The sequence below is a fragment of the Opisthorchis viverrini genome, assembly GCF_000715545.1.
Source record: "Opisthorchis viverrini unplaced genomic scaffold opera_v5_8, whole genome shotgun sequence".
Lineage (NCBI taxonomy): Eukaryota > Metazoa > Platyhelminthes > Trematoda > Opisthorchiida > Opisthorchiidae > Opisthorchis > Opisthorchis viverrini.
The window spans coordinates 3,236,140-3,262,531 of NW_008751664.1; the positions used below are offsets into that span (position 1 = coordinate 3,236,140).

The 26,392-nt window shown below is 42.6% G+C and overlaps 1 protein-coding gene across 1 annotated transcript in view; it reads right to left on the bottom strand.

The window, feature by feature from the left end:
* Nucleotides 1–377: 377 nt before the first annotated feature.
* Nucleotides 378–26,392, bottom strand: part of T265_00821 (hypothetical protein) — a gene marked incomplete at both ends in the record, with an annotated part of 48,975 nt that continues 22,960 nt past the window's right edge. Inside the window, 9 exons of the mRNA XM_009164693.1 lie at nt 378–991; nt 1,425–2,147; nt 8,380–8,489; nt 9,899–10,001; nt 11,249–11,323; nt 18,446–18,588; nt 19,362–19,424; nt 20,650–20,739; nt 24,089–24,239. Of these exons, the coding sequence (XP_009162957.1) occupies nt 787–991; nt 1,425–2,147; nt 8,380–8,489; nt 9,899–10,001; nt 11,249–11,323; nt 18,446–18,588; nt 19,362–19,424; nt 20,650–20,739; nt 24,089–24,239 (1,663 nt within the window). The remainder of the gene's footprint in view (nt 992–1,424; nt 2,148–8,379; nt 8,490–9,898; nt 10,002–11,248; nt 11,324–18,445; nt 18,589–19,361; nt 19,425–20,649; nt 20,740–24,088; nt 24,240–26,392) is intronic.

A 26,392-nucleotide genomic window follows, 5' to 3' on the forward strand; every position in this document is an offset into this window, starting at 1 on the left:
GAATGCTACCAACGCTTCCAGTACCTACGAATATCAGCAGAAAAAGAATAGATTCTTATAATACCCGACCACAGTCCTGAAAACTACTGTGTACTGAAGACGACTGCCTTTGACTGCCTTGATGAGCTCTTGGGCAGGTGGGTAGTCCTTCATGAACGTTCCATCAAGTACAAGAAGGATTTAAAAAAGAGAGTCCCTGTCTCTGTCAGCGGCTATGCATCTTCGCTCTTAAGCAGTGGTCTTCTGTTTGAGTTGTAAGCCACTTTAAGGTTCCAGACTTTCCGCGCATATCCTTCATGTTTCTTGGAAATGTCCCACAAACAAAATTGATTACTTCACAGGAAAATCAGAATGAAATATGCTTCTTTGAAGGGCATGTCGATAAGCATACAGTTTTAAAGCTTTCCGTAGATAACTCGATGAGGTGCCATTGTCTCTGAATGCCTAGAGTGAAGCAACGTAAAGGCAGGAGAATGGTATATGATATAAATAGGGATACCTGGAAACCCTGAACGTTTCCAAATCAGTGATAACATGATAAATAGGGTCAGCTTTGAATTGAGTTGGAGGAATTTATCCGCTTTTGGGAATAACGTAGAATCTGACAAAACAATCCGAATCCAACAACTGAATCCGACAGCGGAGAGAAAGGGTGATTGTTACTAGAAACAAGATGTCTACGTATATAGGGAAGGTGAAAATGGAAACGACTGTAATAATCCGTCCGAAGGGGACAACAAGATAAGTAGAATTAAGGAGGACGAGAAACTTTGTTTTTTTTATCGGTCACATGTCTCCAAAAATCCCAGCAAACGTTTTGCGCAAATTTTTCATGGTATCATCAGTGTCCTCAGCACCACTTCCACGTCGCAAGGAGGTCTGTCTAGGTGGTACGAAAGGCTTGTCCGCAACAGCCGAATCTTGATTCTGTGTTGAGCTGATTGGAGGGCCACGATTATCGTTCAGACTATCGAATGCACTTGTTGCGGCCCTGGAAAGTACAAAAATTTCCGGCCAAGTCAACTCAGCAAGTAGTAGAACAAACGTACTCATTTTAAAGAAACGGACCACTATCATCTAGGCTTCCGGGGAATTACTGTTGGTTGCCTATCACATGACTATCTTCATAGGAATTTTTCTCGAAAAACAAAGATACCACTTGTGAGCTATCTTGTATACTTAACTGAAAACTGAAAGGTTGACAGGTTACCGTCCAAAAATCCATAACCTACTTTTTACCATTTTACCTGATGGTCAAAGCAGGGTCTAGATCTGAATGAACATTGTTATCTAAATCTTATATTTGCCCATATTTCAAAACCCGCGTTTTGGATTTAGGCGAGTTTTCGAGGATATTAGAAGGAGTGTTTGACATTGATGAGATCGTTTTTCTGGTGAAGAACAGAATAAGTCAGCTAACTCACCTCTCGGACGCTAACCGATCGAAGGGATCATTTGAACCAAACAAATTTTTTTGCTGAGGCCTTTCGGGCTCCGCATTTTTCATCATTCCAAACGCATCTTCAAATCCTGAGCTGCTGGTTGCATTCCACGCAGTCGTTGCTGACACACTGAATCCACTGCTTCCTGAAATACTTGTACCCGACTGAAGTGTAGATTGTCTGGACGAAAACGCAGAATCATGTGGCCTCGAGTCATGATGTCCCGTAACCACTGTGGGAGTGCTTTGGCCACTTGGAAAAATACCGTCCGATTTATTACTGATACCGGTGAACATAGAGGCTACCGATCCACCAGATGAACTGACACTGCTGATCGAGCTTTGATCACCCCATGAGGCAGGCGGGTTGAATGGTGTAGAGGAGCTCAACTGATGGGGTGTCGTAGTGACAGATGAGCCAGAATGGAAAGCTGGTTGCATCGATGATGGCTGCGACTGTGGCTGTCCCATCATCGAAGGCCCTGTTTGCTGAGACGGTCCCGTCGCACTTGCAGGCACTGTGCTAGGATGTGTTTGGAACTGGTACTGTGAAGGTTGAGAAGGTTGGCGCATGGGTGGGCACTGCGCAGGCACAATCGGAGTGGACGACATTTGTGACATTGGCGCTGATACTGTCGGCTGAACAGGTTGTGAACGCTCCGGTTCTGCTGCACGTGACACTGATTGAAGACTGGATGCCTTTGTCCTGAGGAAAAACGAAGCGAAAAACGACCAGTTACCGCAAATAAGTAGGTCAAATTACCCTGTAATCCGTCCGGATCAGACAAAAGTCAACCACAGGCTACTTCAAAAAGTAGCTCCAATCCCAAGAAGCACTGTCGATGGGCCTAAGTAAGGAGGAAATTACTGAACAATACTTCGCAGATTTCGGCATAGACTTGCTTCAATTAGAGGATGAATGCCGATCGAACTTTCTACATGCATCAACAAAACACAGGTAGCGCAAAAAGAGGATAGTTCAGACGAAGTATGAGTCTTACATTCGACTATGGGTCACTCGAAAAATTAGTCAACACGTGACCATGTGAAGTGAATCCTGTGATTGAAGCATGAATGGCGCAACATCCTGTCTACGTGCAAGTTAATCGCTTTGCTGCTCAGCCACTGCTGCCAAACGGTTCAGCCTCTGCCTATTGGTCAGAAGTGGCGAATTCGAATTCCCCTAATGATTTATCAGATGGGTACTACCAATGTTCACAACAGATATGAAAGATCTGTGTGGTGCCTCTTGGTTAGTCAGCAGTGTGAACAATAAAATATACCCGAACTGAAAGCGCCAAATGAAAGCCTACCTTTTTACCGCATGTTCCGCAATATGGTATCAGATTGTTCCTTCTCAAGATAGCGAAGAAACTAGACCCTAGATTTTAACTTCAATACTTGTGAATGATCTAAGAAGCAAGTGATATTTAGACACACGATTATCGCTCATCTCGGTGGGAGATAAAATTATCTCTCTGAAACGCCCCTCCAAATATTCGCTAAATCAATACTACATGCACTAATATCATATAGGATACATCACAATGAAGTGGTTTTTTCATATCTAATGAAGGCAATCGAAACGGAACACGTTTTTGACGGGCAGTGTGAACGCTGTTCCCAAGGACGGCAAATACAGGCGAAACACTCCGTGCCTCTACCTTGTTTCCGTCCGCAAATTAGTCTGCACCAATGTCAATCAATCAGGGAAAATTCATTTTCCAGCAAATGGGGCGCTCACTAAAAAACAAAGCTAAAATGATGAAAGTGCGGAAATAGTTTATGAAATGAAGGGGGGTAAAACTGACTGACCTCTCAATAAATCAAATCACATTCGATGGGGCTGTAACGCGCCCAAATGGATATAGGTCGGATATGCTCTTTTAATTAGGTGTCAGCTGGGTTTCTTACGTGACCGAATAATCAAATCAGCAGTGCAGCTTTTTTTATTTATCCTACATTTTGTCATGCTTGGATGAATCCATGAATACTGGAACGTTCTACCTGACCCTAGCCAATCATTTCATTGCAACTGCTGAAAGATCTGAAGAACCAAGGAGGATTCTGAGAAACTTGTTTGAACTTCTGAATCCTGCTCGTTTTCCGAATGTGATGCACCCTTGGTTAGCCATGAAGATTCATTTCGATTCACAAAGCGTTTTATTGCTATAAATATACAATAAATTCGTGATTTCAGTACCCAGGAAGCTGGCTAAAACCGTTGCTTCATTAAAGTTTTGGAGAAAAGCCTGTAAAGAAGAGCCAGTCTCCTGAACGGTTTTAAGCGATCCGCCTTTACCGGATCTTTTTAGAAACCTTTTAGAAAACCACCTGCTCTTCGGCAGGAAATTCACGAGGTTATTGCGCAAGGAGGGTTTAAAATATGACCAACGACAGAAAACCAACCGGATTATCCACGAAGATAGTGCACTGATTTACAGAGAAGCTTAATTGGAAGCAGCCGCCAAAACTTCTGCAAAGAGTTAGCTTAGTCAGTGCAATTTGCGCTCTGTTGACCGACAGAACACTTTTGACCTGTTTCGTTCATAATTTTCAACGACCCAGTGCTCTGATGTTTGACTGAAGACATTATAACCAAAAGGCCCCCTGGGATTGGCTGAATATTTCCTCAACATGGAAGCTATTAATCCAAGCGGACTAGCTTCTTCTGTATTCTAAATACATTGTTGCCTCCCTCAGTGGCTCTACACTCCCACGTAACATGAGAACTCTCTGAAGCTATACATCGCTAGAAAGTTGTTCCAGGCAGAAAGGCACGCTCAGAGCTCCACAAAATACTTGTTTTTTCCGAGCGTTTTTCCTGTAATTTTAAGATGCTGTATTCATGAATCGCGTTTGAGTGGTAGTTGACCATGTTGAAGATCAGGAGGCTCAGTGTTGCATGCAGTATCTGTTGAATATCTCGCATCAAAGTAGTGCGCGCAATTCGCCACATGCTTTTGATCTTAGGGGTGACTGAGGACACCTATCTGAAATTCACTCGGTACGTTCGCCGAAGCCATCGGATTTTTAATCCAGGCAACAATAAAAAGGCGTCTTTTATTTTGCCTGCCAGATAAATACACTGATCATCCCAAAGATGAAGTCGATTGTGCTTTGTACCCTAAAAATTCCACTTTGCTTGGTGTCAAGTTGGAATCACTAGAGGCGTTCCGTCACGCTTACCCAGCTGACAGCTTTTCAAGCGTTAGTTGCAATTTGGAATAACTTGTTCAACTGTAGGTAGCTTCCTTTCCATATTCGAGCGTATTTCACGTCCAAAGAGACCTACTACCACGTGGCTTATTGGTCTAACCCAAAGTTTCATAATCAGCTACCAATTTATGTGTCGCAATTTGGATATCTTTCGTTAAACCCTTAGAGTTTCAACAACTTGTTAAATTTCCGTAGCTGTCACCGTTGAGCTCTCCAGGAATCTTTTTTCTTTCCGCTCCTACAAATTTCTTCAACCGTCTGGGTAAAGTATCCGTCAAGTTAGTCTTCAAGTTGTTCCGTCCCTCTAATGAAAACAAGAGACGCGAACACATACGTTGTGCAACGCGACAGATTTCTATCAACAAGGGGAAGATTTTGAGATTTTTCTTGTGAGGATTTGGAAACTAAACCCGGTCGTAGGTATCAAACAAATGGGCAGGCAATGCTTTTGGTGGTATGAAGAGATTTTGAAATTTTGATCGATACTTAACCCCAAAAATAGTCACTGTACGCCGGAAATCCCAAATGAAAATCCGCAAATCTCATACAACCAACAATCTATGCCGAAAATGGAAAAGCACCGCTGTACGGTTGTCTCATCCTTATCGGGAACTTACGAATTTCCCTGTTGGTTCCAACTCAAAACCTTTCTGCTTTTCAGCACAAACTGACATCGTTCACAGGATGAATTATCAATGGAAATTTTCTAGATCTTACCGCGCTACCAAACCGCTAAGAAGGGAGAATATTTCACATTACGAGTGAAGCTTTCATCCGAAAAGTCGCCACTTGATATGCCAGTGAACAGGTGACTACTGGAGGTGGATTTCGTGATTGATGGATGAGTGGCGCTGTATCCGGTAACATGTGAGTTAGTCACACTGCTGATTAGCCACTAATGACGGAACCGCTTAGCTCTCACCTACTAGACATCATGCTGCAAGCTTGAAACCTTCTGATAAATCTTGAGAAGCACACCGTTGTTGGCTACCAGAAGAATGAAACGGCACATCACCTCTCTGCCCTTCAGCGTTGACTGGCTTAGTTTACGAGACAAAATATCCCCTGGAGCGATGTTATCTCCAGCCGAAAGAATTTTTTCCGCAAATATATCCGAGAATCGACCAAGTGGATGGTTGCTCACGAAACGCTCACGCTGATCCTTGCATGCTTGTCTGAGACACTGATACAAAGATGCGCTAGGATACCCTGGAGCTTTGCGACACAAGCGATTAGCACGTGGTGAGGTCGGACACGCAATTGTCTGGTGGCAGTTTTGAGCTGTTCACCACGAAACCACAGGCCCGCCTACCGGTTAAAGCCGTCAGGAATTGGGATCCAATTTTCTACCCTAGTCAAAATCCCCTGATAATTCAAGCTGGTTTTCGGGCGAATAGTCCCCTAAACAACGAATTGAAAGGTCTAACTAATGGTCCGCTCTGATATATTACTACGTCTATATGGTGAACTCCCATCAGAAGGATTTCCACAACGCTCAATCAGACTTCAGAACCATGGTCTGGTGGTTGCCAAATGCCAGTGAAATTAATACACAGCAGGATTAACAACTCTTACTATAGTTATGACGTGACTGATTTTTGAGCGAGAAATCCAACCACGCCTGACATGAGGGTGGACTCAAACCACTAGAGCTCTCTTAACTAAAGTGTACTCTATTGCTTGAGCTACCGAGAACGGTTGCTCAACCTCACATTCACGCACATTCATGTTTTTCCGTGCATGTTGAGCATAGGCGGACCTCTCATTTCAAGAACAATTATTGGTCCCCAGTGTTTGAATTGTTTGAATGGGCGCACAACATTTTTAACCAAACCTCACTAGTCTTCCAGCGCTGAAAATATGAAAAAGGTTTAACGTGGTCGTTTGGCTGTTTTGAATGTATCATTTCCCAGTCAACATGCACAAAACGCTTGAACTAAAGCCATTGTTGGCCGAACATTGAAAACTTTGCATTGTGACAAGACCCAATTCTTCGTACGAGTTTTTACTCACAACCAATTTTCTATTGTTTGCACCAGACCTAACGTGGAATACCTGCCCAGACAAACAGCATCCGAACAAGATAACAAACGCAAGCAATTTGTAGTAAAGTTAATTAAATCAGAAATCAGCCTGCAGCAAAAATAAAACGAAATTGTACGAATTATTGCATGTCTGAGACCGACAAATTCACATCTTTTAAAGGAGGTTCGCCTTCTGTTGCTGTTCACTCCATAATTGATCATTGTGAAAGCACTGTGACAGGATGATAAATTAACAATACAGTAGTTGTGGGATATCGGAGAACTTTCAGTAACCTTATGGGTAGTATGTTACGTCTTGTTACAAACAGTAGCACTTTCAGTACGCCATACATGCATCTGAGCATGGTTTGGCTCCGGCGAATGTAATCAAGTTTCGCGCACACACACCTGCAAACGGATGATAGCATTGTGTAACTGAAAACACTTAACAGAAATTGGCCAAATTTTTTTTACAACTGACTGCTTGAGTCAGTGATAACATACCATAGACGACAGTTTTTCGGGGGTGGGTTAAAATTCAGGGTCAAGATAGCTTAGTGGCCTAGGCGCGAACTTTCTATCAGAATGGTCCGTGGTTCGAACCCAACCTCAGCATCTCGATTGATCCTGTCTGGGCTTAAACAACCTGACAGTATCTTAGGCCTCTTGCTTCCCTTTGAGTATTGTGTCAGCAAGGCATCGAAAGGGTTTCACAGCTGAACGACGACCATATATGCAGAACGTATGTCTAGCCACTGGAGTTGATCGATATGTAACCGTATCCCGTTCAAATGCTTTATGTGATTGCAATGCAGTCATATGACCAGAATGGCATCTATTGCATTTTTTGCAAAAGTATCGTGCTCACCTTACGACTAGATGTAGGTGGCTGCGGGATTTCTAGAAGTTGTGTTCATATCAATCGTTGCCCAAACACAACTGTTCTGGAGAGCTCACACACAGCCCTCAATCGTGAACACGTATCTGTTCAGAAGTGTTAGTTCGAGTGCGCCCGGCGTGGGCTGGTAACACGATCATCTCACAACTTGGATCTATGAAGCTTAAATCCCGATCAGACCTAGTAAATACAAGGCTAACGACTTCTAACAGGAATAGAAATGGAGTTCATTCCTTTCTGTCTGATGTGGACACGCCGAACTAGTTGAGGTTAGACAAAAGGACTGTTCAAACGAAAATGATGCTCACTCTACCAAGCACCAGTACTCCGTGAGATCGTTGTATGCCATCACACTACACTCAGATAGACATTCACTCTCCTTGAAGTAGTTTGAGAAATTCACCATGGGAGCCGAGTTCCAAGCATACCACAAGAACAACACAGGGAATCAGGTGTTTTGGGGGACTTGCTTCTAAAAGGTCCGGTACACATACTGGTTTACGCTATCGCAGCCTTTTATCTGAAGGATCCTTTCTATGTCACAACAGAAAATAAAACAGAAGAATGCATGTCAGTAGGTGACCAGTTACCATATACAACCGACCGACCGAACCTTTTGCCGCTTATTCGACCGAAGACCCCATTTCCCCGCTCACTAGTTAAGAGAAACCGATATTTTGTGAACCGAGCGTCAGAAAATTGATGTAATAGCTAAATAGACAGGGGAGGCAAGCCCAAACGTTTTAAAAAACCGTAAGCAACCAACAAACAATGAGCTTGAGGGTCAGTGAACTCACAATGAATTCTGCATGCAAACAGTTTGCATGCGCTGGACGACAATCTCGGCAATTTCTCGCCGGTCTTCTTCCTGGCTTTCACCGAACAGATTCATATCAGATCCATTCACCTTGTGAAGTTATAAAAGAAAATGCACAAAACATGGAATGTTTCCACACGGAAACTACCAGGCAGCATTAAGAACCAACATACGGACTCAGTAGCTAGACGGAGAACAGCCACCAATTTCAGGTATGGTCATAAACCCAATCTGTTAGAAGAGTCAAAACTACAAGCAATGGTTTTCTAAAGCAGCCATCAATTCAGACACTTTTTTTAGTTTTTGTTCATAATTAACAGTCGTAAATTCCCCTGAGTAGATCTGGAATCTCTGAAACAACCTACACAAAATTAAATTCTGCACTGGTCAGCTTTGTTAGTATTATTTACCGCGAATATGGGTATGATTCGTTATTTGTCACACTGAATAGCATTCAGCTTAACTTCAAACAGGATTTCATGTAGCACATTACAAACAAAACACTGCCCCAAAGTTTTTGCTGTCAATGAGTTACTGACTGACCGAAAAATTATGGAAAATGTTTTCGGATGTTTCAATAATGGTGTCAAAGTGTTAAACGTCTAGCTCGAGGGGAAAAATAGGGTCCTCAAACTTCATACGTACTCAGATTGTGTCTAGATAAAGCAGTCAAATGCTTGGAAGTGCTTCAGAGGGCCCGATATAAAAACGAAGCAAACAACAGAGCTGGAGGACATCTCCAGAGCCACGGATTTTCCCTATGAATAATGAGGTGGGGATAGGATTAGAATTCACTAACTAGAGATAGGTTAACCATCAATGTGCATGGCTACTCATAAGTAGTCAGTGACTTCTTTCCCACTTCAAATCATAAATTCATCAATTTACTCCATACAACTTTCTTCATTCAAACCATTCTGCACACACCATAACGTAACTCTAAAATGCGTTAAGCCCGACTCATAAAAAATACTATTGAACTGTCCGGGGACATGAAAGCATTCACTGCATCCTGAAAATCAATACCCGACAGAGTGGATCGATTTCTGTCCCCCCACGCCTGCTGAAAACAGGACAATAGCAACAAGGGGAGGAAATCACCGACGGAAAGACCGATAGAGACCAGTGAATGTCAAAAATCTGGGTCAGTTTCGGATTCTGTGATGTATTCCAGTCGACCAACTCACCTGAGGCACAAGGCGATGAGATAACTTTGACTCTCTCTGATAAACTGGATGAAGCGGGCACAATGTAACAAACTTTGGTCAGATATTGTTCATCGTCTCAATACGGGCTTCTTATTTCTTCCCCATGACAACTGGATACATTATTCCTTTGGCGAACCCGAACTACTTGAAAGTATTTTCAAGACAAACTCCTGCGTAGTTGTCCGTAGGATGAAAATAAGCCTCCTGCCTGGTTTAAATGCTTTTTAATCTAATTCGCCTTCTTATGTTAATTTTCCTATGGATTTCTGCAGAGCTTTCAGTGCCACTTACATCGTAGATGAAGTATTCTCCTGTTTTGCTTTGTAGTGCTTCTATGGAACATATATCCAGTCCACCAAACATGCGAGCCACTTCGTCTACCCACTGTTTAAATCTGTAATAAAATGGAGGGGAGGTAACAAGAATCGTAATAATTAAATAATGACAATACTGATAATGATGATAATAATAGTATTGCTTTGTTGTAGTCTGAAATGTTCAACATGAACTAGAAGTATGGAGATGTGCTACTTTTAGGCCGCACCGCCTGTGGATTTTGCGGTTAATGCAAAACGTGTTTACGTGTGGAGGCATTCTTACGCTTTGTTGACCTGTTTCAACTACAATCTAAAGTTAAAATGCCGGGTCTCATGTAAATATTATGGCCAGGTTTGTCAGCGGTCTGATTCTGCCACCTCCGGTGCATCTTTGGACGCAATGAGCTCACATCATAACCGGGGATGACAGAGCAAGGTGGAGCCTATCGGATCGCGATCGGGGCCTCAAATACGACCTTTATTCAAGCTATTTCGTATAAAAAACATGGCATTGTAGTAAATAATCACTAGAGGGTGGCTACCCCAGTATGACATCACGGAGTAGGCTGTCTTAAGGCTATCTTTGTGACCATATACTCGAATAGGTCTGGCAGTCGATGAAGCGATTTCGCAGTTTAGTGCGCAGTTCACTGTCTGATTTACTCAATTAAGAAAATGAATGAAGTGAGCGAAATGTAGATTTGATGGCAACTGAATCTGAGCTGGTATACAACAGGTGAGACTGAGCACGTTGCGCATTTCCTTGTGGAGGTTAACGGAGAAGAAAATGGGATTAGTTCGGCGACCGGATACATACAACAGCCCTTAGTTATGGACTTAACTCAGTATTACCCTGTAATCTTCAGCCTATAAAAAAATTCAGCTTTTCCAACATATGTGCCGGATAGAAGCCGTCCTCTTACCGCAGAAAATCGGGTGTACGCATACCTTTGGCGTGGTCAGGTGGAATGCACAGTGGGTTTGATGGTATTGGTCAAACGCAATAATTTTAAGTATCGTCCCGTTATATATGCTGGTGTTACACAGAATACAACGAAGTATATTGTGAGATATTGCTCACAAAAATGCATATTTATATTAGATAACAGATCGTGGCGGGTTTGGATGTAAGTTAAAAACTCATGACTGGTTAGGTGACACCGGCAAACACATTACAGATACCATCGTCGATCGAGTATAAAGCACCGTCTCTGAAATGTGACGAGAAACTCACAGTATGGGCGATTTTTAATGCTCTACACGAGATGAAATGGTGCCAAACAAATTCGTATATAAGACAAATACACAGCATCGAGAACCATACCTTTCGTTCATTGGAACCTTTTCCAAAATGGAAGAGCCGATATTGGATTTCCAGTGTCCAGAAATGGATTTTCTCCTAAAACGAGTGAGTACACGCGCCTGAGAAAGACAAGCATTAAGTCGGTCGTTCAAATAAGAGATAAATTTATGGAGACTTTAACGGATTTCGGTCCCGTTTATTCAGTTCACCAAGGCAGGTGAAAAAACAAGCTCCTGGTTACACTGCATTTTCATCGTTTGCAGTCATGAGCATCTGCTCCTTAACATCTTTTTAATTCTCTTTCTACTCATCTTCTCGTAAGCAAGTCAAATAATGGTCTGCCTTTATCGAGCCCCCCCCCCACTTACGCACAATTGCAGATGGGAATTGACGAAGTTCAGCTCTTCGAAAGACCACCTGGAGTGACCAATAGTTATGTATGACTTGGCTCACACCGTTCGAACTTAATCCTAATCTGACGAAGAGTCCATTATGAAAAGCAGTGAGGATGCGCTGCACCGAACAGTTAGCAGTCAGAGCTCAATTTCAAAAGTACGAAGACCTTCCTAGTCAGTGGCAAACAAAACAACTCAGTTACGATTCACAGTGCTTCAAATTGAGTTTACTGCTCTGCATACGAAATAAGTATTTCAGATAGGTTCCTGTTCCTAAGGTTCAGTGGGGAGTATGTACACAAGGGAACTAGGCGCCGTTATCCTCATTCACAGCCGTGCCTCAGGGACACCTCTGGATGATCTGCGTTTCCTAAACTAAAGATTGGTTCGTTCCTCCTTTCTTCCATCAGACGTGGTCTGCCCTTTTATGTGTAAGTGCTCTGGCAGGCAGACCGGTGTCTATCATCCAAAGTGTCGTAAAAACACCTAAATAGGCGTTTCGGCTAATGCTGCAACTAGCTGCCAATAGTCACAGTTCATTCAGCACCACATATTCAGTGATTATCCAACATGGTTCAGAAAACAGTCATCAAGCTGACCCCTAAGTGAGCCCTTTCGCAAACGTTGTACCCCAATCTGATACTGATCAGGGGGTTCATAATGTTTACACTGGCCAAGAATCATAAATCACAAATCCTCACGTCCCAACAGTGTGTGTATGTGTGTGTGGAAGTTGCACGCACGTGAGCACCTTTGGAATTTAATTACTATGTTCTATTCACTAAGTATTTTAATCGGCATTTCTTTTGTTATTGAGATAAGTAGTATAGAGCAGCCGCCCGAAATCGGCAGATAGCCCACTACCTGTTCCTGTGTTTGGGACTTGTCAAATAGGCATTGGCACTGGAAACTGAGCAATCAGTTTAAAACTTGAATGGTAATTTCTCTGATAGTTTACTTTTGAGCTCATATGTGCATTGAAACTGCTATAGCTGGAAATTCGGTTATGTCTCACCTAGTCACACAGGATGACCCGATAATTCGTTGCGAACATAATCAACAGACTTTCTCTCAGAAATAAATGGTATGAAACGGTTGCTTAAAAGCTGTAGAGAGTAAACAGCTGTGGACTAGAGTTTTCAACTAGTTTGAGGCTCATCAAGCGACCCATGCGCTTCATGTGTTGCAGAAGGACGCCAATATATCATTGGACACCAGGGAGACCATCGAGTCCCCAGCCCTAGCAATTTTACCTTACAGAATAAAGTTGAGTCGAAATCCGAAATCTGTTATGGTCCATGGTAAGTTCTCATACCGGTGCACTTTTGGTCACGGTGTATTTAAACTTATGGATCACTTTCAGCATTGCTTTTCTATTCTCCCTTGTATAGCCTGTTTGGAACTGATTCTGAGTGCATCCAAACTCAGATCCCGGGGCTTGGCCACACTAATACACTAATTGGAGTCAGCTTCAATGAGTAAACCACTCATTAGTAAACGGTGTTACTAGACAATGACCTGCGAACCCCTGACATTTCTGGAACAAATAATAGGCCACACTCTCTACTGGAAGTCATAACACGATCGAATAGGTATTCATTTCCATCGTTGACTGTGTGCGACGAAAATTATCCGCAAAGCACCACATATTTATTAAAATAGTAAGACCATCATGGTACACTATGGTTATTTTTAGCATCAAGAGTCGAAAGCTCCCACTTTCCTTAAGGAGAGTGAAACGTGAGACGGAAGCATCACCGAATAAAGTGATTTGTTTCACTGTATTTCCAAGGACCGGTTAAACTCGCAACATGTTTCCTGATATCACGACGAGTCAGCGGTCTTAGTACTTATCGCTCATCACAAACAGTCAGCTGATTTCCTTCAGTTGCTCCAAGCTTCGTTCCACAACTATTCTCCATTTTAACGTTCTAGGCCTGCTTTTGAACCCAAAGATGTTTTCCAACGTTCTTTTTTACTTTCTCTTTGCGTTCTTTCGATATTCGTCAGACCTGATCAACCTCCATCCTGTCTTTGTCTGAATGTGTGCCACGTCTGTAGAGCACACATAATCATGATGCGAGTGGTTACAGACATCTGAATAAATTATCCTGACAGACTACCTGTCAGTTTGATTTCCAGGCATACTAAACAGCGTTCTAGTCAAATAGCTTATTTGATGAGAACGCAATCCCAAAACTAAAAATAAGTTAGTGTTCACCTGATTTTCGCTATTATGCTCTCCTTCGATGCGACATTTAGTCATCCTGTTAGCCAACAAACATCACAAAATATGCATGGATGGAAAGCGATTTTTTTTCTGATCAGCCTCCGGATGAGCATTCTTCAGCATCGAGATCAAGTAAATAGGCTTTTGTGGAGGAAAACATAGAGTTCTATGAAATGGCATGCGACAAAATTGCTTTACTATAGGTTTTGACCCTGCTAAACAAAAACCACTCTTGCGAGTATGTAAAGAAGCGTTGCATAGGCGTTGTTCAACCCGTATCGAATATAATCAGGCTCCATCAAGAGCTCAGAAGAATGGACAATTCTGTTTGGTCCCTCAAGACCGCATCCCAAAAATAAATAAAACAATCAACTGGTTTGTACAGGATTCCAGCTATTTAAACGGAACAATGCACTCAGTGATATTGCATTGGACATTGCGCTTGAAAGCCTCTGTATGACATAAACCGGGAAGTTATTTCACAAAAACTAGCAAAACTATATGTGTGCCATCAAGCTAACTTGCTCTCGGGAAACGTTTTGTTTTTAGTTTCCCATAGTCTCAGAACGTTTCACCCTTGCTACAATCAGCCTGGCCGGTGGATGTAAGGCTTTTGATGTTCCCGGTAACTGTGCTAGGTTCCTTGTCGTTAACGGAATCAATCTCACCGTGATTGGAGGTTACATGTACAACAACAAGCTAGTGAGCTTTACTGGATGATACGTACACAGCCACAGGGGATACCCTGTTACTAGGATGCGTATTTCACAGATGCGGACACCTTGTTCAACAGGCTGGAGGTGGAAACGTGATTAGCTGTTCCTTGAAAATTGGACGGCTGTTTGATTCTCACCATTACAACAACACTTTCTGCTTCGCTGTCAAGTTTATAAGCCAAATAACTGTATACAACCCTTAAATACGCAAACACTCATACATCCACGTCTCTTCTGACATCACGTGATGACACCACTCGGGTTACATTATCCGCTGTATAAGGATAAGCAAGAGTGTAAGAGCTGTCATTTATTGATCATTGTCCCTTAAATCTTTTCGCGGACCAGTTTGAAACATTCCTCAATAGATTTTAGCTTTAGACTTTACTCTGCTATTCATGGAGTTACTGACTGAAATTCTGCATTATTGTTTGTCCCTCGTGTCCACTCGTTAAAACCCATTCATCTGGTTCTATCCCAGCGCATAACCTGCGAGGTCCTATACGTAAGGCTCAGCAGCTGCTAAAGGTTGTTTTTGGCCTGCAGTTCCTTCCCTCTCTTCCATCCTTCTGTCCATCCCCAAAAGATCTCTCACTGACCAAAATGCCAATTTTTATCAGCTCTTCATTAGCTCTACCCGGTTACTCTAAGAGACGAGTTCCCATGAATCAGTCAAAGTGATTTATGCACCCCAATTTAACTTCCTTCACCAATGCTCGTTAAATGATGTGTTAGAATCAGTTAGATCACATGGCAATGGCAATAATTAGAATCAGATCCTTGCAATCGTACACATTGCTGTTTTATACAATCACAGGAAGAAACTGGTCTCAGAACGGTTACTGTAACTATTTGATGCAAGACGTGGAGCTTGAGGCATAATTCGGTTAGGCGGTTGCCTAAACCTCGGCTCACACGAAGACTGTGTAGGGACACAGGGAAACCGCAGAACCGGAAATGTGAATTACTGGAGGATGAGGAGGAGAGTGCACGAAAGCTGCCTAAGCTGGTCTGAAAACCGGGGGCCAACAAAGTCTTCTCTTGCTGACTTACTCAAATTAAAAGCCAGTAGAGGTTCAGTTGACCACCTGCCTGTGTACCAGTGCCCATGGCTGTACACAATTAAAGTGGATGATGTTTTATCATTCTAGATTCTCTCTCGGTTTATAAAAAGTAACGCAGATTTTAACTCTAAAATGAGCTCCACCAAAGTTGATCGCTGATGGTGATTCAAAGTTACTTGGGGACACGAGAACGTTCTAGGGGGGCTAGAGCAAATTATTGATCATAAATCTATTGACAACTCTTGACTTCCATAATTCTGCGAAGCCGAACTCCAGAATTTGAGACGCAAATCTGAGAGCATCGAGTAAGACCAGGCTGGGGGCGCATTTACATTCCGTCAAATACTTTAGCAATATCTTACAAGCCTTGTCTTCCCCCAACTTATATAGAATACGCGAATGTGTAGCTACACAAACTCTTCGTCATATAAGTGAAGAATGAATCCCACTACTCATAGGGTTGCTGAAAATTCTTCGACAGCCCACAACCGGTTTCGCACTTCTTGGAGCTCATCAGATAGGCGCAGTCCCCGAGTTTCCGTCAACCTTATGTTCTACTTCAAACCAAATTGCACGGAATTAGCAGAATACACTCATTTGCAGACAAATTTGGTTCTGTGAGAGACTCACCTGGAACGCAGCTGAATCTCTCGTTTGTGACGTTTTCAGGCGACTGAATGTGCTGCACCATGAAACATTAGGCGGCCTGGTGCAGCCTACTCAGTTACATGGAAACATCACGAACGAGAGATTCAGATGGGTTTCAGGTGAATCTTTCGCAGAACCAAATTTTTTTCAAATGAGTGTATTTCGCAAGAATGAATTCACTTTGTGTTGGTATATATGTTCTGTTGGCTTTGTACTCGCACTTCCTTTCTTGTTAGAATTCACAGTAAAATCATCAGATGCCTTCCCACAACTGGTGTGGCTGTTCTCTTGTTCTCTTTACCTTTTTATTGGTATAATAATAGAATGCACACTCAAAAGATCGAGTTGAATTGACTCTTGTGAAATTCTGGTGGCTTTGGACTATGCGGGCGATGCAGTTTTGTTTTTCGGTTGGAAAAATTCGCTCTATAAGGGCTGTCGGAAGTGGCTCCGGCATGCTTTTCCCATCATCAGTACCCAATGTGGTTTTCAACTTCCTTGTGTTCTTTTAAAGTCCAAAGGTGAAAAACTGGCGTGAGTGGATCAGTTTACGTACCTAGAGAGCTGTAACATAGGATGTCAGCGAGTACGTTATCGAAGCAAAACCAGCTTCACCAGCTACGGTGTCAGAAGCGAATTTCATTGAAGCTAACGGGCAACGAATAAAAAGCAGCTGTTATGGTCACTAAGCTTTGTCTGTCCGACTTGAACAACTTAACGCTTTCATACAAAAATCACCGATGTATTCGTCGATGGCAGAAGTTAGTTGACAGCAGCATACATGCAGCACAATTGTGCAAAAGAGGTAAAATAATAATGGATGAGACTCGCTACAGCAGCAGGGATGGTCTTTCAAAATGCGATGGATTGCATATGTATTATGCATCTTCCAAGAGATGTTTCCATTTCCAAACCCCCAATGGCAAAAAGCCCAAAGAGGGCAGATCACGACGTGGAAACACGAAATGCAAACCGCCACAGGCAGTCTGTGTAGTGCGTGATCCTTCTTGGCCTTCGTGATTGAGGGCCATGTAATTCTCCCTGAGCGTGCTTGAGGGCCCAGTGTGACATGATAACCAAGTGATTTCAATGGCGAGTATGCTGCCACTTTGAAGGGGTAGTACCCCGCTTGGTGTTGTTCTGAGCTTGTATTGTTTAAGGTCGGCGAGGGATATGTTGTCGATTCCGTCGAGTGAGTCTTACTCTGACGAGATGTCGTGTTTGTCTCACTGCCGTTTGTGTACCTTCCAACCGTTTTTTTCTATCCACTAACCGTCCTTCCTTTAGTATGGCGTACTTTCTCCACAACCGCGTGGCAGGGAGAAGCCAGCGTTCACTACTGACAATGATGTTGGTAATGGTGGTGGCGTTGGCGGTGGTGATGATCACAGTACTAACCATAATACTACTAACAGTTACAGAAATATTTATAAAGGTGATGCAGAAATTTCCCTCTGGGTAGACACTGTTAGCTTTCTCCGATCTCACACGCAGAATAATCCCAATATATGGTGAAATGATCAACTTAACCAAGTTGTCTCCTGTTCCAAAGCCCATGAACACACAGAAAGTCACATAGAAATTCAATAAAAAGAAGACTGGGAGTAAAATTCACTCACTGAATGCATTAAATGAAAGTTTTTCAGTTTGGAATGCTGATCACCGTGTGTATTTTCTGAATGCTAATGAGGATGAAAAATTTGGATTCGTTTGAGGTTCACTTATTTCAGACAACCACCACGCTGGCCTACCGAACATGTCTGGTTCTAGCTGAGTGAACACTGGAACACTGAGGACCTTGGAATTTTTGCAAACTGATAACCTATACCATCAATCTGTTCGACAAAAAATGAGTCCGTATGAGAGGCTAGTGTAATCAGGGCTAACGCTACACAGCAAGAATAAACCATTGCATCAAACCTAACTGCCTACAGTTGATAAACATCCCGAAGTAGACCGGAGTATTTGTGGCTTGGGTGCGTTCATTGGTCGTTGATCAGATGACCGCTGATCTGTTCACTGAGCTTGGCAATCAACTTGCAACGGCCACCTGATCAACCACCGATGATATGCATCTGCACTCTGTAGACAATAAATGCGACGTACTGTTGGCGCTTAGGTATGTTCTGTATAATGAAATGTGGAACCACACAAGTAGGACTTACACGAATGCCTTGTACTGTGGTCCAATCTTCTGCACGTGCACATCGCACTTGGCATCAATAAACGGTTCTGTAGTAGCATAGGTATTCCCAGCCGCCAACAAACTCGTGACATCTTGATAAGCCACTAGATTGTCGGTTCGGATCTGCATAGAGGTGTACACGCAGCGGGTTATTCATGACAATGATCGATAAAGTGGAGGGTGTTTCAGATTCTAGTACTGCTCAGAAAATCTTCCATTCTTGTTGTCTGTAAGCAATGATAGTTTCAGAGGTTACAGGCGATTTCCAATAAGGTAACAAGACAGTGCAGCCGTAGATTTGGCTGATTTCGTTCTCCCAAATGGGCGAGCTTCGGATACTTCATATGAAGTGGAGCGTCACTGGACAATAAAGCAACACATTATTATGATAACAAGCGAGTGCCAAATCCCAAGGTTCCACTTTGAAGGGATTCTCCACGCTCTTATGGATACGGAAACCAAAATAAGCTATAAGCGGCTTAGTTTGAGCCATCGGGCAGACTACCTTATAACCCGAAAAAGCTTGTGATTTCTGATGTTTTTTAATGTACCATTGTGTAAAGGATCACCCTGCAACTCATCCGATTTGAAACAAGCTTCAGATAAGAAGCTAGCACTACTATTTGGTAGACAACAAGCGCGTTCGATATGAATTGCAACTGTTGACAAGACGTGAATGGAGTCTTCACCATTTCAACCCTGTTGATGCATCCATGACGTTTGTGACAAAGTGTAAAATAGTCTCGTTTTCAAGTACGGCGACCATGATGACCTTCTGGGTGGTATGTAAAACGTCAACACACGGACATTGTGTCATTGTAAGACTTGTTTCATGTAAGGCTTTATGCGCTTTGTGAAGCAAGTCAACGCAGACAACGTCAAAAGGTAGCACTCACTTTTCCTTCTCCTCCATGGCCAAGTCCAACCTTGATGATTGTGGGAAATGCAGGGGCTGTAACCTAAATAGAAAAACAGGATAATTATCTGATTCAGAGATTCCTTCCCATCCCCAGGGTTACCGCCAGCACACCCGAAGGCGAATAATGTCATTGTAGGATCACTGTATCGTCCAACCAACGTAATCATCAGTTTTCAATGGGAAAGGCACCAGATTTTTCCTCTCCCCTATAATCTTCGCTGCGTCAAATTTGTTTTCTGTACTATTGAATAGCTTTATAATCCGATAAACTCAATCTGACTACTCATATATCTCCAAATATCACTATGAAAAACTTGGTTCATACTTTTACTTGCTAAAGGAAATATGTGTCGTGAACTGGACTCTCTGTGAGATTCGGAATGGATTTAAAATGGGTTTATCAGAGCATCGATAGTCAGATGCTTAGAAGTCGACTAATCTCCAGGATGTCGGAAGCTACTTCTGCAAAGCAACTCAACCAACCCGGATTGCTTTCTCACTAGCCGGTTTCGAAAAACTCCGGGAGAACGGATGTAATAAAGCCAAATTAAGAGCATAAATTCAAAATAATCGGCTGTGTTTGTAAATTTGTTTGGTGTTGCCAGCGCTGCACACTCTGCGAATAAGAGATACTTCGACATTCCATCAATGTTCTACAACTAACGAGCCTCGCAGATCCGTTTTCAGTTCAAATGAACTATTGTGTTACTGAAAACGGTTTACTTAAATTGTCCTGGTGTTGTTCAATTGAGATTTTGTACTGTAGGTGAAACCAATCCAAGTGGAAAAGTCGAGGAGCAGTGTACACTTGCCTCATCCTTACCAGGAATCATTGCATTGCGCATCTCAACACGACCTCCCGCCAGTAGTTTGGACACTTGACCACTCAGCCACGAATGGTCAGTTAACAGTGTGATTACGTCGCACTTCGATATCCTCCCAATATGATCAAGAATAAACTTTCACTTGGATGAGACGAATCTTGCCGTTTACTAATCGGCAAAAGCAAGAATAAAGTTGATAGATCAAAAGATGTCCCACGCATGAATGAAAAATAAAAGCTGTCGTAATGTCTGCGTGCGGATAAGCAGTGGCGTCTATTCTAGGCGTCATCTATGACCAGCAGAAAGCTGAAACGTCTGAAACCTCTGGAGAAGTGCATCTTAAAACACTAACACTTTCACTGCACATAATCGTTTTGATAAGGAGGTTAGATTTAAACACGCGCAAGAATGGAAGAGTACTGAATGGATGAATAAACTCACCATTTCTTTGTGGCTGGTGTGGTATACCTGTGTAATGAGAGGAAATGCCTCTTTCCCCAGTCGATTGCGCAGTAGGAGCAAGTGAGCGAACTGAAGGAAAGACATACAAATAGTTCTTATGTTCCGGATCGATCTTAGACGAAATTGCAAAGTTTTCTGACGATTCACGGGGGGCTAGAAACTACCTAAGCCACTTAATTGATGAACAGAGAGGCATTCCATGTAGGAGGTAAAATAAGCAGAGTGTTACGCAGCCTATCCTAATGATGCACAGAAAGGATAAGCTAAACAAGATGTGACTGTACTGTGCAAGACTCGTGAGCAATCGAGTTGCAGACGAAAGGTACTCTGTTCTTGCCGGTTGGATATTTCTTTTGGGAACACCTACTAAAACAATTTAGTCTTGTTAACCAGGAAGCACTGTTCCATTGCTCTTGATTTGAAACGCTTTGGCCGATCACAAAGCACGGCTTCTTCCTCTAAAGAACCTCGTTTATGTGAATGTTGAATAATATTGGAGTAAGATAATTTTCGGAAAGTAGTTTCAGCCTTATTGCCTAGGCACAGGAGCAACCATCCGGAAGAACGATTCAAGATCTGTGAGAAGTGGTCTCTGTCAGAGAGATTCAGCGCTAAGAAGTGTTTCGTAGTCGAAATACGAGTGATCCTCCCGAAAATTGTAGTACTCTTGAGGTTTTTTCTGGTCAACGAAGAATTAATTACCAAAAGAAAAAACGAACTCTAAGCATGAGGGATTGTCGCCCATTCGTTTTGCTGCGTGAAATTAAAATCATATTTGATTTTGCTACTGAGAGAAAACCAACTAACTGGTACATTACCTATCCAGTCTTGAATACAACGTCATTTGGATTTAGGGTTGTTCGTTTCATAACATGCCACATTCTAGAGATGAAAGAAGTTATGCGCAAACTTTTCTAGTCATGATGACCTGGGCAACACGCATTAGCGCCGCAAGAATGATCTTGGATTTTGCCGGAAAGTAAAAATCGCAAGCTAGCTAGTCTACCTCAATACCTAGGAAATAGAAGAGATTTCTGATAGCGACAAAGGTGCGGACATTTGACCAACAATATCTGCCTAGGAAAGCCGCGCAATACTGCAAACGCTTTAGTCCGTTTTTCACGGTCGCTTTCGAGTAGCAGTGCACCACATGCAATTCGAAACGGGCAAAGTAAAATAAATGTTACATTCCCAAGAGCAACAAGGTTCCACGCGCCGGACATCTCGTCTTTTAGTTTGCATACTAGACCACTACAATAAAAAAACGACCGAACATTAAGCGGCATAAACTCCAGAGGTGGTGTTTGGAGCACGGTAAATGCGGCATTACCGAGAAGTCGAATAGATTGGCTGTTTTGTAACATTTAAAATCCCCAAATTATTTGTTGGGCTAACAGACTTCAGTTTCTTTTCACACTAAAGCCTACCTGAAATGTTTTTGAACACGATATTCTGTGAAGCATCCTTTGAGAAAGCGATAGCTTTGAAAAGCGTCTTGATGATTTCACATGCTTTGACAGGTGCGATCACAAAATCTCTATTGGAACGTTATGAATTTGACCAAAGTGTTTTGGGTTAGCTATTGAGGTTATTGGTCAGAGACAAGCGAACTTGTTTGCATTGCAATAGGCTATGTACTTTGTTTTCGGAGAAATTTGGTAACGATCGGTAGATTGGCTCATAACCAAAAGTTAGTTCAAACAAGTGTCTTAAGAATTTCAATGACCACCTTACTTTTTATGACTTTCCGGTCAAATTATGCGACGGTCTTTTGATATCTAACGGTCAGTTGTGACTACTCGTTAGCAGTAGTTGTTCAAATATTTCCCATAAAATTATCATTTAAATGCTCTCAGTTATGTTTACGTTTCTATTATTGATTTCCTTAAGTGATATCACTCGCATAAAGACAAGAACCGAGAGGTTTGTCGCACAATATGAACTACCGGCAGGGACGATTGTTCCAAACCTGACAGTTGCGTTTCCCATGTGAGAACGATACTGACATCTCATTCATTCCCATCCCGTTCATTCATTCATTCACCTCATTATTCATTGAAGCAATCGAAATGATTTAGTATAACCCATCTGGATTTCTGCCAATAAAATTGCACTCGGTTAGAAGGACTTTTACTTGATTTAACCACCGTCTAAATGTTGGAAAGTGCCAACTTTTCTTAATTTGCTGGATCAAAGTTCTCGATAGATTGTATTTCATTGATCCCGGAAAGTGTCCAGTGCAATTAAAACTGATTGATACATACGTTCCGGTCCGCTGCAAACCAAAGAGTTCTCCACAAAACAGCTGAGCTACGAACTTTTCATGCCACCACAAGCCCCATGCTTCCAGGGTGACTATTTTCTTGGTTGAATGGGCGTACTTCTTGTCCCAGGAAAGTTGACGAAGTGTTTGTAGCCGATGGTCAGTGTTCAGCTAAGTAGGTTCTACTGGTTCAAAATGCAGCAAGTTTAGCAGCGTATTTTTTTATATGAGGAGCGCTTTAGTGACTGGACTTGAAATTGGGGTGTAGATATGAAAGAATGAACGGCTGTATTCAACCACAAAGTTGCCTACGACATTTGATGACTACCTCTATGTCGGTTTTAGCACAGGTCACACGCAGAACCGCAACCTTCTACACATGTCTAACCACGCCAATTCAGAGTTGGGTAATATATAACGGTCGAAACTTGTTTGCATTGATAATGGTGATGACTAGTTTCACGCATGTTGAGGGCTTGCAAAATGGCAAAGTGGAAACTCAAGAAAACCCATACCTGCATTTCGCATCGAATGAATCGGAGCACAAAATAACATTTAGCGCCAAAAACGGGCGAAAAATGAGGGCAGCAAATTGGTACCGTGCCAAATAGGTTGGAAACACAGTGTTGTCGAAAACCTATCTGTATTTCTGTATAACTCCACCAATCGCGCTGCGGCCTCCCAGCCCTCTCGTCTTGTTAAACAGCTGGTGCAGCTGATGTTGTGGTCTCATTGTTCAGAACGTTTATTCAAGTGAAACCGGAAAAAAATTCAATATTGCGAGGCATGTTTAGTTCAGTTCACTTAACAATCCGTAACCGACACCCAAGGGACAATTTTTACGATACACAAAGGTCCATGCTTTGGCCACGAGGAAAAAAGTGGAGCAACCGATCACAAAAGTGAATTCGCATAAGCATTCAGTAGCCTTTTATAGACACAATCCTAAATTTATCCTATGCGCCGAAATTTAGTTCATGAAATCCATTTTGCCACGATTGTAATTAACAGGAGTTTTGATAAATACTTCCCAATTAAATATATCATAACCACTGCAATCTGATGGTATTCTTCGAGGCAGAAGTTCAGCTTACCATTCTCTAATTATCCGTCGTTATGGTAGATTTCAGATGAGTAAAGATTTAAGCGACTCACCAGCCACGGTCTGTTTTTCATATTGTACACAGCATGAAGGGTGTTCATACATGGAGTACCCGCGTACATTAGTCCGGTTAATATCGGTTGCCAGTCCTCATTAGCGCCACTTGAATGTTGTCGAAGCAGAACAAAATCTGGTTTGAAGGATCTGAAGAAGAATATTGAATGGTTGTTTAAAGTGTGTTATTTGTAAGGACAGCGAAGAACTGTTGAGAGGATCGTAGGGGAAACAAGATGGGAAGGTATCACAGTACAGTAAGTGGCGTTATGACTAGAACACTGACAGCAGATGGCTGATCACATCCCATTGGGAAACAGAGACACACCGCCTAGAGTTTGATTTGCATCACCTGGGACCGCAGAGTCTGTTGGGTTTAGGCAGTGTGCAACCTCAGATTCTCCTCGTTAGGCACTTCAAATCGACTGAAGTGATGCCTAAAAAACTAACTGTTCCTTGTTTATGTATGCTGTGTAGCAGAGTTTCTTGGAAGTATGTGAGTTCCTACGGAATTGGTGATCGGACAACAGATGCACTTGATCGCTCGAATTTATCTAGCAAAACAACATATGCGTTGTACGATTCGGACGAAGACGCTATACGGTTTTCTCAGAAAGAGTAGATAAATCCTCTTTAAAAATAACAGATGCTAAAGATACCGGAAGAAATCGTTTGTTTCACTCGCACGATATCTGACTGGTCAGTATAGGGTCTCGAAAAGCAGTTTAATAAAACTGTTCAGCTGTAGTACCCTTTCGGTGCCTAGCTGCCATGCCACACGAAGGAGTCACGAGGGCTGGGATACTGCCAGGTTGCCCAAGCCTAGACAGGGCAAGTCAAGAGGCAGAAGTCGGGTTCGAACCACGGGTCTTCCGGTCAGTAAATTCGGGCTCTAACCACTTGGTCCAGCTCGTCCAATAAAAACGCACTACTGAAACCAGAAACGTCTCACATAACTCATTAACTGGCAGTTATCTGACTTCACTGCTGGACAAACCTAAGCTATGTTGAAGTGTGTTGAGTCTCCAAACTCGGTGCATCAAATTTGGGCAAGGTTTGCGCACCACAAACAACTCCACATCAACCCAACTTCCTCTTCTTTCCTTGCTTTATGGGACATATTAGATGAACTCAGGATTACCATCAAACAGTAGTACTTGTCTCGCTAAACCACATACATAAACAAATTTTCTGATAGAATCATTTTCGTGAGTATTATTTGGGGAACCCTTCTACTCTGATACAATTTTTCCTTTCCACAGTTTAGACTGGAGTGTTATCGTGTGAATGCACTTACGTAACTTGTGTCGTCCTGTCGTAACCGTTCGGCGCCAAAACCCGTACTCTATTCTGCAGTGACTAAACGCACGCCGGCAGCATTCCGATGGCATTTGATGTCACCGAAACTTGTAACGAAAAGTTTACATGAAGCAGAAAAACCTAACGTGTATTTCCAATCCGCCTATCGGAAATGTCGTCAATCAGCTGCGACCGCCTGTATGGGAAACGACTGAATCGGTTACACTAAATACCTTGTATTTGGCCGTACTTACTACAGCACGATAATTTGTCGTTCCGCACAGTCCAATCGCTCATTGAGTCCATGTTTATATGAGTGTTTGCTATGAGTGTTTACACGTCAGCCACAAAGAGTTTGAACTGATCTATGCAGACAAACGGTATCGAGACCTTTGCTCGCTTGATGAGGTGACCGTTGTAGCCTATACTTTCGCCTATACTTTCCTGTTCCCCTGAAAAATTGATAATCATTCAATGAATGGACTAACCAAGGATGAGGTAGCAGCCCCATAATTCGGCATTGTACTAATCCAAGGAGAAGCTTATCCATCAAGCACTGTCGTAATCTAACTAGGCTTATCAAATAGTCTGAGAACGTTGGTAAAATTGACGTATTAAGTGATCCGTAAGTAAATTCGCAATGTAACGTCAGTTGGTCGTTTTAAAAGCAAGGATGAAGGCTCAAGGAACATCAGCTCTTGTGTTGCGCGACATCAGCCCCCGTAGAGCCCCGGCGCCAAGCAGAGCAGCCTTAAGTACAAATTAACAATCGCGCAACGAGTTGTCACTCCGGGCTCCCTTATTCTCCCGAGGCATACTCCATCGGGGCACAACACACTTTCTAAACCATCCAACCTATTGAGTGAAGAATAAAAATCAAGCAGTCCGCTGCTTGATGAAATATCCATTCGTTGTTTTCACGCAAACAGTGGTCTGCGTAGTCGAAAGACATCAACTTTCTGAATCAGTTGCTCCGTGTATAAATCTGGAAGCAGTGTTCGACA